The sequence below is a fragment of the Peromyscus eremicus genome, chromosome 8a, assembly GCF_949786415.1.
Source record: "Peromyscus eremicus chromosome 8a, PerEre_H2_v1, whole genome shotgun sequence".
NCBI lineage: Eukaryota > Metazoa > Chordata > Mammalia > Rodentia > Cricetidae > Peromyscus > Peromyscus eremicus.
This window is the reverse complement of record NC_081423.1, coordinates 19,837,207-19,849,731: the sequence shown is the minus strand read 5'-3', so window position 1 is coordinate 19,849,731 and position 12,525 is coordinate 19,837,207. Positions and strand designations below refer to the sequence as shown.

The window sequence follows — 12,525 nt, the reverse complement described above, 5'->3', positions numbered from 1 at the left end:
GCCGACAGGGGTCTCGGGTGGTGAGATGGCTCACCGGGGAAAAGTGATGCCATGCAAGGTATAGCTTGAGTTCACCCCCCAGAAACCACCCAAAGACGGAAGGGGAGAGCTCCCCAAAGTTAGACATGGTGGTTCTCCACCTACGGTGTCTTGGGGCCATATATTTGGACAATATATGGGAACTCTTTCTTTCTCTTTCTTTCTTTCTTTCTTTCTTTCTTTCTTTCTTTCTTTCTTTCTTTCTTTCTTTCTTTCTTTCTGAGACTATGTAGCCTTGGCTGACCTGAAACTCACAGAGATCCACCTGCCTCTGCCTCCCAAGTGCTGGGATTTAAAGGTTTGCGCCACCACCGCCCAGCAGGAAATCGTCATAACTCAAGCCTGGGGTATTATTAACATTTTGTGAATTAGTGCCAGGGACACTGCTAAGCAGCCTGTGACGGACAGGACAGGAGACAGACCAACCATCTCCTCACCCTCAACCCCCCACCCCTGCCCCGTCTATGCCAGATTCTAATACCATTCATGTCCAGCTCTGTCCTCCAGGGTACCACAGTTAAAACGACGATGCTGCTTCATAAAGTCTAAGTTATCAACACAAGTGAAGTTGCTCAGCTCTTGGAGACATGTTATAGGGAGCCTCCTCCCCAGCCTGGAGGACTCAGGAAGGGGTTGGAGAAGATGGCCAGTAAGAGCTCATACTTAGAAGAGCCCAACTCTAAGAACCATGCTGCTCCTCCATTCTGCAGCCACACACATCTGCAGTTTGACAAGATCCTTCTCTGCCTTCTTCCCCAAGCAGAACCTGGAGACGGCTGTGCAGAATGGAGAGAGGAGACTTGAGAGCTCCTGCGCTTTCCCTGTGTCCTCTCCTGTCTGACCTCTCTCATTTCCTGACCCCTAGAATTGACAAGAAAATGTCCGATGCCCAGGGTGGCTACAAACTGGATGAGGCCCAGGCTGTGTTGAGGGAAACCAAAGCCATCAAGAAAGCCATCACCTGCGGAGAAAAAGAGAAGCAAGACCTGATCAAGGTGATGAGGGCCCCAGGGATGCGGGCCCCTGGTACCCTGTGATGAGGACCCCCCAGGGATGCAGACTCCTGGTACCCTGTGATGAGGACCCCCAGGGATGCGGGCCCCTGGTACCCTGTGATGAGGACCCCCAGGGATGCGGGCCCCTGGTACCCTGTGATGAGGACCCCTCAGGGATGCGGACTCCTGGTGCCTTGTGTATAAGGACTTCACACCGGCTACACCGGCTACTTTCACATACCACACCAACCACTTAGTTCTCATTACAGGATGAGTTTCCCTAGTCCAGACATCTTTTGAGTATTAACATGATACGGCCATGGAAAAGTCTATGTCTGACTTTGTGTGGCAGGCACAGACACAAGACACAGTGTTGGTGCATCAAAAATATCAAGATACCTTTGGGCTGTGTGCATAAAATATACATGAAACATCAATTTTGTGTTTAGACTTTGGTCCCACCCCTAGAATAACTTCAGGTCCCTATCACTAGCTGTCACCACTCAGCTTGGTTTTTGTTTGTTTGTTGTTGTTTCTTAAAGGTTTATTATGTACACAGTGTTCTGCCTGCACAATAGAAGAGGGCACCAGATCTCATTATAGATGGCTGTGAGCCACCATGTGGTTGCTGGGAATTGAACTCAGGACCTCTGGAAGAGCTGCCAGTGCTCTTAACCCCTGAACCACCTCTCCAGCCCCTTCCAGCTTGTTTTTGAATGGACCAAACGATGGAGCCATTTAACCTGAACATGACAATGTCTGTCTCCTGTGTTCTCTGTGCTGGGAACTGAACCATGGAGCCCAGTTTCACAGCGTGGTGATGGGGCCAAGTGCTTCGCATGCATGGCTCAGGTTATCTCCATTCTTCAGATAAAGACAGTCTGGCGGGGCTGGAGAGACGGCTCAATGGTTGGGAGTGCTAGCTGCTCTTCCACATGACCCGGGTTCAAGTCCCAGCACCCACATGGCGGCTCACGACTATCTATAATTCCTGTTCCTGGGGATCTGATACCCTCACACAGACATACATGCAGGCAGAACACCATCGTACATAAAATACAAATAAATAAATTATTGAAAAAAAAAGACAGGCTGGCTCAGACAGGAAGTGGCAGACCCTAGAACCTGTGACTCACAAGCCCATTTTTTCACCCCTAAATGTAATCCCCACCCAGACCCACCTAACCCTGAAGACACTTGCCCATCACTTCACCGACACATCAGGAGTCCAAGACTCAGAACTGTCATGGCTAGCTTTGGGAGGAAACTTTGGCAAACAAGAGGACTGTGGCCCAGTGAGAACGGGGGTGCTTGTGGATAGCAAAGGGTATGCACACCAAGCACCGAGCACCGAGCTGTTACTTCTAGCTTCTCATTGGTACAGTGAAGAGGATCAGAAGATTCCATAGAGAGCTTGGTTGCAGTAAAATTGCAGTGAAGCTGGGCTGCTGAGTGTTGGCTGTCATGTGGCATTGTCTTTTAATTGATTACACCTGTAACTGACACACATGTAAAGTAATTGTCTTAGTTGCCGTTACAATTGCTATGATGAAACAGCATTACCAAAAGCAAGTTGGGGAGGAAAGGGTTTATTTGGCTTACACTTCCACCACGAGTCCACCGCTGAAGGAAGTCGGGGCAGGTACTCAGACAAGGCAGGAACCTGGAGGCACGAGTTGATGCAGAGGCCATGGAGGGGTGCTGCTTACTGGCTTGCTCAGTCTGCCATTCTCAGCCTGCTTTATTTATTTATTTATTTATTTATTTTACATGAGTGCTCTATCTGCATGTATGCCTACATTCCAGAAGAGAGCATCAGATCCCATTATAGATGGTTGTGAGCCACCATGTGGTTACTGGGAATTGAACTCAGGACCTCTGGAAGCTCTACCAATGGTCTTAACCGCTGAGCCATCTCTCCAGCCCTCAGCCTGCTTTCTTATAGAACCCAGGACCACCAACCTAGGAGTGGCACCACCCTCAATGAGCTGGGCCCTCCCCCATCAATCACTAGTTAAGAAGATGCCCCATAGGCTTGCCTTCTGGAGGCGTTGTCTCAGTTAAGGTTCCTTCCCCTCAGATGACTCTAGCTCTCAGGCATGAAATTGACATAAAACTGGCCACCACGGGAAGACCTGAAATTTTCCCACTTCACAGAGAAGTAGGTAGATGCGTAGGGAGGGTAATCAACTAGCTCAGAGTGAGAAGTCAGCTCTAACACAGTGAGAAAGAAACAGCAAGAATTCTACCTCAGGGGCCTGGAGAGATGGCTCAGCTGTTAAGAACACTGACTGTTCTTCCACAGGACCCGGGTTCCATCCCCAGCACTCACATGGTGTCGATACAACCATCTGTATCTCCAGTCCCAGGGCATTCAATGCCCTTTTCTGGAGTTTGAGGGCACCGCCCATGAGCCACACCACTCACTGCTCCCTTACCCCTCCCTACACTGCAGAGCCTTGCCATGCTGAAGGATGGCTTCCGGACAGACAGAGGGTCTCACTCTGACTTATGGTCCAGCAGCAGCTCTCTGGAGAGTTCCAGCTTCCCGATGCCAAAGCAGTTCCTAGACGTGAGCTCACAGACGGACATCTCTGGGAGTGTGAGTAGGCGGGGGGTGGCACCTGGGAGGTCACCCTAGCAAGGCTAGCTGTCTGTCCTTCATCACCCGAGGAGCTGGTCCATGGCTGTGAACTCAGCCCTGTGGAGCTCAGCTGGCCCCAGATGTGATGTGATGGTGTGAGAGAGAAAAGGCCAGAGCTGGGGATTCCACCATCCTAAGTACTGCCTAGCCAAGAGCTTATGCCTATAGGCCCTGCACACAATCTGTTTTTAATGAGGAAGCGTCTTCCTCTCATGTCCTTCATACTGTTTTGTAGCACCATTCTGGGTTTCTTTGACCATTTGAAAAGCAGAGTATATTTCTCTCATTGTTCCCCACACAAGGCTTACCGCTCTCAGACAGGTGCTGACTCTTGGTGCCAAGGTTCAGCCTGGTCCCAGTTGTGGGTAGTGAAAATGCTTGCTGCCGGTCACGAAAGTGGCCGAGTAGGACCAGCTCACAGCAAGTGTGATCTTCAGAGAGGCTTTGCTCTCCGGGAGCACAGAACACGGGGTGACTCTGCCTCCTAGCCTCTGCTGGCTAAATGCTGTCCCCGGCTGATTTCTGTAGCTCTTCTCCCACTAGTGAGGGGACACTCTGTCCAAGTGAGGTCCCGTGAGTCTGACGTTTCTTGTTTCTGACAGCAAGTGCAGAAACAGGCTACTCCCCACTTCCCCGTCCCAGCCGTTCGCCCAGCCGCAAGCCTTGTAAAAGGCAGACTAGGTGTGCTTTCTCCATTCTAGGACTTCTCCTGGTTATATAGGGCTCCTGTCCTCACTGTAGCTCTGAGTTTTCGGCTGAGGCTCTGCCTGGTGTGCCCTGGTTGGTTACTGTGTATTATTTGTTTCTACCCCCTCACCTGAGGTCAGTGTTTGGGCCCTTGGCTGGTTTTTTTTTTTTTTGGCTGTAAGATGGTATTGTGGGCCTCTTGGTTTCTTTTCCCAAAGTACTTAAGCATATAAGTTTGAGACCATTCTCATGGCCCAAAGGAAGAGAAGTATTTTTGTTTACCCATCTTCCCCCACAGTCCACACAGCCAGCCCAGTGACTGGGGACTATTCTTGGCTCTGCCCACGTAAGCTGTCAAGTCTCCCGTGAGCTGTTGAAACCTCGCTCAGCTCTGGCCTCACTGCAGTAACCGGGTAATTCCTGTCTGTTCTTATCTCGTCCTCCAGTTCAGCACCAGCAGCAACAATCAGTTGGCCGAGAAGGTCAGGTTACGCTTGCGGTATGAAGAGGCTAAGAGACGGTAAGTCAAGGCCGGAGCCGGGAAAGGTCACAGTCATAACTCCCAGTCATGGTGGGGCCCTGTGGACATGCCTCTTGTTTAATCTTCACATAGATTATAAAGATCTTTATATGTTAATCCTCCCGAGTTCAGAGAGGAAATGACTGGCCCAGGACACTGTGCTGGACAGAATTGAACTATGTTTGAACCCAGGTCTGTTTAACCTCAGATCCTAGTCATTTTTCTATCTACCTGGCTTGGATTCTACAGTCAACGCTTTCTGATGTTTTTGGAATCTGTTTGGTTTGAGGGAGCAGTAACTTTGTTTGATTTGGCTCAGCCACAAGCTAAAGATGACTATGGACATTTCTCACTTCACCAAGGAAATGTTATTTGTGATAGTTTTTGGTTGTTGTACTGGGGATTGAACCCAGGGCCCTGTGCATACCAAGCAAGTGCAACAGCTGTGTCTCCAGTTGTTTCTCTGGACGTGTTGTTGGAGTTTGTTTGTTTTTAGACAAGGTTTCTCCACGTTATCGAGGCTGGCTGGCCGGCCTTGAACTGATCTGTAGTTTAGACTTTTTAAGCTTTTGGGGGTCAAGGTGGGGTCCTGGGGATTGAATCCAGGGCCTTGCACTTGGTATGCACTTATAGTCTACTCATGAGCTAAGACTCCCATCTGACTTTGTTATTATGTGTCTGTGATACATAATCATATGTGTGCAGGGACAGTGTAGGGAGGAACACATCACTGTGCACACATCAGGGGACAACTGTGTGGAGTCTGTTCATTCCTCCCCCACTTACGTGGGCTCCCGGGATTAAACCCATGTCTCTGAGTGGCGATTGCCTTTACCTGCTGAGGCACCTCACCAGCCCCACAGATGTTCTTGTGAATGAAAATGAACTTAATTATGAAATCAACCTTAAAAATCCTGAAGCAGCACCTCCTGCTTCAATACCTGGTGCTTTTCAGCAGCTTGGGCTCCACGGATTCAGATGTTCTGTGGCTACACAGACTCGTAAGCAGTTGGGTTTTACCACCACAATGAGAGCATAATAAAGCCGGCGTTCCTACAGCATTTGTGGGAAAGCGTAAAAAGATTATGTGTGCACTTACAGGCTTATCTAATTTTAAAACCTTCCGCAGGGCCGAGGAGATGGCTCACTGGGTCAGGGCGCTTGCTAACAAGCCCGACAACCTGAGTTCGATCCCGGGGATCCATATGGTTGAAAGAGAGAACTGACTCCAGCAAATTACTCTCTGACCTCCACACACATGTGGCATGGCATGAATACCTACATACCTGCATAAACAATCAACACAGAAATGTGATAACTTAAAATAAAAAAAACGCAGAGTCCCTGTCTTATCTATCTGTGAGAGGGGTGAAAAGTTTGACCTGGGATGTCCCATGACTTTCCCAGGTGGTATTGTTAGAATTTAAACCCCGGATGTTCCGGCTTTGAGTTCATGGTATTCTTTCTACATAATGTGCCGGCGTCATGGGGAAAGAACTGACCGGCCATTTTGGTGGTGACTAAACTTGGCGACATCCATCCATTGCTTTCTAGACCAACTTGCCGGTCCGGGAAGCTTCTCGGTGGAGCCAGCTAGGATGTAGCGGTGCCCAGCCTGAGGCTCTGCCAATTCCCAATGAGCAGCACAGCTCTTTGCAATCGTGTCAGAAATTGAGCAGACACAAAAGGAATTAAAGAAAAAGGAATCCAGCAGGCTAACCCACCCCTCCCCCAGCAGAGGGACTTCTAAAGCTTCAGGCTCAGCTAGATCCAGGGTTCCGATGATACTGCTTAAATGTAGTCTCATCTTCTCTGCCCTGCTCCTTGGCTTGCCCTGTGTGTTGGCTTCACCCTCAGGCAGGCTTTCCTAATCCAAACAGCAAGATGGATACCCAGCAGCAGGTCTACGGTTACCTACCTCCAGGTTTCGAACCTCAGCGGAAAGGCCACCTCTCCTTCTCAACAGATGGGTGTTTTATTGGGGGCTTTTGTTTATCTGGTTTGGGAGTGGTGTGTAACTGGTTTCTCAGCTTTTGAGACAGGGTCTTGCTATGACTCCCAGGCTGGTCTCAAAATCATCCTCCTCCTGCCACAACCTCCCAGGCTGTGTTCCCGATAGTCTTGATAAATACTGGGTCTGAGAGTCTCTTGTAGTTTTGACTGGTCTGCCATTGTTGCGGGGCCAGTAGAGGACAGGGGAATTACCATTCCCAGAAGATCCAGGCGGGAGTCCTGTGCTCATGCTGGGATGGGGAGTGAGGTCAGCTCACCAAGTGACTTGAGGGTATATCCTTTCCTCGGGACAAGTTGGGATAATAACAAAGAAGGGATTGGATGATGGAAAGGTGCAAAGAAAACTGTCCTGTGTGTGCTATTTCAGCTCCCCTAGGGGCTCAACAAGACAGCAGCGTTTGTGTATTTGTGCCTGTCATCCTTGACCTTCTGATCTCTTCCAACCTGTGGCAACGCCTATCTTAGATAATCAGTCCTAGAGAGACTGGAGGAGTGAGATGTCCCACCTGAGACTGAGACGTCAAATGTCTCATTACAACTCAAAGCTTGACTTGGGAGAAAAGACAGCACTTTATGAGATGAGAAAACAGAGGGTACAGGTCTTAAAGGATGGAAGAGATGTAGCAGTCATTCATGGAAACCTCCCTTGGTCAGCGCGTGCCAGGTTTTATCCCCTGTGTGGGTCTGAGGGAGGGGCTAGTAGTTATATCTGATTCTCCCAAGGATGGATGACCTAAAGTTTCAAGTACAAGAGCATGGGAAAGGCACGCTGGAAAGTACACCCAGGAAGACATCAGTCACTCCGCAGTGTCCTGCCTGTAGCTGAGTCCCACGCGAGCTTATCCTCTCATTCTTCTAGCCTCTAAGCACTGGGGATCAGCAACCACAAACATGTTCATCAATTGCTGTGTCCACGAATGTGAAATTAAATAATTAACTCAGAATTCCTGCTAGGATCCTCCCTTGGTTGGAGAAAGAGCTAGATGGGTTTCTCTATATAGAACTTTGGCTACATATCACAAGGCATCTCAAATCCAACACTATTTGGTAAAGAAAGTGTGGCCACATTTCATACAAGTGAGTTGAAATGTCAAGTCCAGAGGTCTGGGCTCACAACAAGGACTGGCTGGCCACATGTGGTGATTATTGATCTTGAGTTAGCCATTGGTGCCTGTTCAATGAGATCAATAAGTCTTTTGTGTCTGCCCCTTAGGGATTCAGTAACATTAGGGCCCAAGACCTCAAAGCATTTTGCAGAGGCCAGATCCTAAAAGACAGTGGTGTGGTTGCTTTTGGAGGTTTCTAGCAATACTCACACAAGAATAATATCCAATGTCTGTAGAACGCTTGGCAGTATATAGAGTTCTTTTGACAAATTTTTCATGTGGGACTCATGGGATCTTCGCATCATTGTCTCTACCTTACAGCTGAGGATGCTAGGTCTTAGAAAAGTTAAGATTCAGGGATGCTGATTGCTTTCCTTAATGTTCAATAAGTGCCTACAGTTGACCAGGCATTGTGCTAGAAGCTATGATACCAAAACGATTTTTATTGTTGCTCATGGGAATCGAACCCAAGGCCTTGTGTATGTGAAAGCAAAGAGCCTCCGAGTGTCCCCAGCCCCTCAAATGATTTTTTTCCCCTAAGAAATGATTCTTTCCATCATAAAAGTCAAGGCCAGAACTCCTACCTCAGGGTCTCTGAACCTCAACTTCATGACTGTTCTCACAGTACCATTACCACACTCGGAACTGAGAGCACACAGATAGCCAACAGCCCAGTGATTCCCCTTGCTGATGACTCGGCACCGTTCATACACGGCACACTGCATACGTCATCACTGGTTTTCATACCTACTCTGGAGGATAAGTAATTGCTTCCCTCATCTCCAAGGCTCAGGGCATTTTCCCAGTGTTACCTAACTGATTAGTGGTCCAACCAGTGATAGCAGTAGCATAGAAACATTTATTGAGGTCTTACTGTATGCCAAATACTATGCTTTGAGCGTGTGTGTGTGTGTGTGTGTGTGTGTGTGTGTGTGTGTGTGTGTGTGCATGTTTACAAAACCTTCAGCCACCATCCCAGGAGTGAGATTTTATAATTTCACTTCAGAGATATGAGTACCTCATTCAGAGTGTCCCAGAGCTCATGGTAAGAAGCTGTTGCCTGCCATGGTGTCCAGTCTCTACTGCACCAAACTGGAACCTGATCAAAAAGAAAGCAGTAATTGTCCAAGTCTGTTCTGAGGATGTCCTAGATCCTGGTACTTCATGTTTTTAGAAAAACCACCCGTTTCCAGTTCCTACAATGCTATTGGTCCTCTATCATACTCACCTTCTAAACTCCTAGGATCGCCAACCTCAAAATCCAGCTGGCCAAACTTGACAGTGAGGCCTGGCCTGGGGTGCTAGACTCAGAGAGGGACCGACTGATCCTCATCAATGAGAAGGAGGAGTTGCTGAAGGAGATGCGTTTCATCAGCCCCCGGAAATGGACCCAGGGAGAGGTGGAGCAGCTGGAGATGGCCCGGAGGCGACTGGAGAAGGACCTGCAGGCAGCCCGGGACACTCAGAGCAAGGCGCTAACAGAGAGGTGGGTCTGGGGTGAAGAGATGTGTCCCATGGGCCCAAGGAAAAAGGAAAGCATGCCAATCTGATCCGACAGCCCAGCAGGAGCCAGGAGTAAGGGGTCGTGGTGGGGATACCTAAGCAACCTGGTGAGCACCCTCATTTAGTGATGTTAGCCTTCCAGAGTGCCACCTCAGAAGTGATGACTTACATTCCTGTGCACCAGGACTCTGGTACTTCACACGGGAAGCTCTCAGAAGGGTGTCTGCTCATTGAAGTTAAGCCCCATAGCACTTGATCGCCCAGAACAATGTTCCAGTGTTGTAACAGTGACTCTTGGTCTCTTATGTGATGGCAAATTCACAGGTTTCACACAGTGAGCCTTTCTGCTTTACAGACTAGGCTTATCCCTGGTATCGTGGGGAAAATGAATCCCCTTGCTTATTCCTGCCCCCAAACACATACACACATTTGGAAATCACGGTGTGGGTGTTTGGGCCAGGGGATGTCCTGGGATGTTTTCTGTCTTCTGTTAGATAGTCAGCCCTTGGTACCCATGGGTTCCATATCTAGAAACCAATCACAGATTGAAAATGTTGGAAGAGTAGATTAAAAATTAATAAGAGCCGGGCAGTGGTGGTGCACGTCTTTAATCCCAGCACTCAGGAGGCAGAGGCAGGCGGATCTCTGTGAGTTCGAGGCCAGCCTGGTCTACAGAGCGAGATCCAGGACAGGCTCCAAAACTACACAGAGAAACCCTGTCTCGAAAAAAAAAAAAATGCTTACATTGTGTTAGGATGCTATAGAGATGATTTAAGGCCTAAAGGAGGCCAGGTGAGAGAACTCGGCAGATAAAGGTGATTGCCACCAAGTCTGACAACCTGAGTTCAATCCCCAGGACCTACAGGGTGGAAGGAGAGGAAAAATTGGGCACAAGTGTACACACACACACACACACACACACACACACACACACACACTAAAATAATAATAAATCATACAGGAGAATATGTATACAGATACTATTTTATTTATATGCAGTCTTGAACATCTGAATGCTTTCTTGTCCATGGAGGTATCTTGAGTCATATGCAAGATATGCTACTATTTTTTTTTTTCTGATTTCAGCACATCCTGAGGGGCTGACATTTGAAGGCCAGTGGTATACATAGGGCTTGCTGACAGGGATGCTTGCAGGCTAAGCAGACGGTGGAAACGCTTGATGCCCACATAGCTGCAGACCTGTCAGTTTGGAGGGCACTAACCCTTGCTTGTCTAAAGTGGGCGCCATCTCCTGGATCCCGCAAGCAGGAGAATGGGCTCTGTACTGCCCGTGGTCCTTATATTTCTTTTTTGTAGCGCTTGGGGATACAACCCAGGGCCTCACGCGTGCTAGGCAAGTGCTCTACTACTGAGCTGTGCACCACAGTGAACTTTCAAAGTTTCAAACTTGGATTTTTAATTTTCAAATACTGACAGTGTAAACCGTAAAGAAGACTGTGAGCCAACCTCATCTGTGGCGTTGAGACCTGTTTCAGACGCTTTGTATTTCCTGTGGTGCTCCTTGCGACCCCTATTCCCACATTACCAAGTAGAGAGTTGTGTTTAAAGGAGGTCTTCTAGTCCCCAAACATCCACCCATCCATCCATCCACTCACTCATTCATTCTGGCTATCATTCATTCTTTAAAGGCTGCCCTGTAGCACGGCATCTGCACGTGTGGCGATCTGGAGCGTTCAGGAGTTAAGATGACTGTTATTGAATCAGTGTACTGGTTACCCTTCTGTTGCTGTGAGGAAGCAGTGTGACCAAGGCAACTTAAAGCAGCAAGAGTTTATTTTGGCCTACGGTTCAAGAGGGTTGGAGTTGATCCTGGCAGGGGAGCATGGCCAGTGGCTGGGGCAGCAAGCTGAGGGAGGGCTCGTATCTTGAAACACAAGCAGAAAATGGAGAGAGCAAGCTACAAGAGGGCCAGGACTGGAGCTCCCAAATCCTGTCCCTAGTGAGGTGCTTCCTCCAGTGAGGCCACACCTCTTCAGTGTCCCCAAATAGCTCTACCAGTGGGAAACCAAACTTCCAGATAGATGAGCCTATGGAGGGCATTCTCATCCAAATCTCCACAGTCACAAAGGGACTCCTCCTCAGCAACCAGATCTGCTAGACGCTCGACCTCAGGCCTTCCAGCTTCTAGGACCATAGAAATAGATTGTCTGATGCAGGAGAGTGTGTGTGTGTGTGTGTGTGTGTGTGTGTGTGTCTGACAACACAGCAGGGAGGAGGGAGAGTGAGTGTGCATGTGTGTGGGAGAGAGACTGGGAACACCGCAGGGAGGAGGGAGAGTGAGTGTGCATGTGTGTGAGAGAGAGACTGGGAACACCACAGGGAGGAGGGAGAGTGAGTGTGCATGTGTGTGAGAGACTGGGAACACCGCAGGGAGGAGGCAGAGTGAGTGTGCATGTGTGAGAGAGACTGGGAACACCGCAGGGAGGAGGGAGAGTGAGTGTGCATGTGGGAGAGAGACTGGGAACACCGCAGGGAGGAGGGAGAGTGAGTGTGCATGTGGGAGAGAGACTGGGAACACCGCAGGGAGGAGGGAGAGTGGAAACACTCTTCTAATAACCTGTGAGTCTCTTCCGGTTATTTTCATTTTGTCCATAGCAGATTCTGAGCAACATCTCCCCGCCTACCCCTTAAGGAGTGCAGGATTGAAGCTAGTGATTCTTCATTTTCATTTTTTATATTAACGTGAATAGTGCCTGTAAATATTTACAGAGCAGGATGATATTTCAGCATATGTCCACCTTGAATAATGACCACCCCAGGATAATTGGCGTTTCTGTTGTCAACATTTATCAATTCTGTTTTAGGAGCTTTCAGATTCTTCTTGCTGTTTTGAAATAAACTGTCCAGTGCAATATGGAACACCAGAGCTAAATTCTCCCACGTGAATGTATTTCAGGATTCATTATCTGACCTCCCTCCAGCCTTCCCAGTGACCCTGGCTCTTCCCTGTTCCTATGAGATTGATTTTTGTAGCTTCTAAAATGAGAACATGCAGTG

The 12,525-nt window shown here is 48.7% G+C and overlaps 1 protein-coding gene across 2 annotated transcripts in view; it reads left to right on the top strand.

Annotated features, from left to right (window-relative positions):
• The window catches only part of Wwc1 (WW and C2 domain containing 1), a 141,898-nt gene that overhangs the window by 86,136 nt on the left and 43,237 nt on the right, over positions 1-12,525 (top strand). For both annotated transcript variants that reach the window (XM_059270350.1, XM_059270351.1), the window contains exons 6-9: positions 905-1,034; positions 3,490-3,636; positions 4,812-4,885; positions 9,248-9,490. In XM_059270350.1, the coding sequence (XP_059126333.1) occupies positions 905-1,034; positions 3,490-3,636; positions 4,812-4,885; positions 9,248-9,490 (594 nt within the window). The remainder of the gene's footprint in view (positions 1-904; positions 1,035-3,489; positions 3,637-4,811; positions 4,886-9,247; positions 9,491-12,525) is intronic.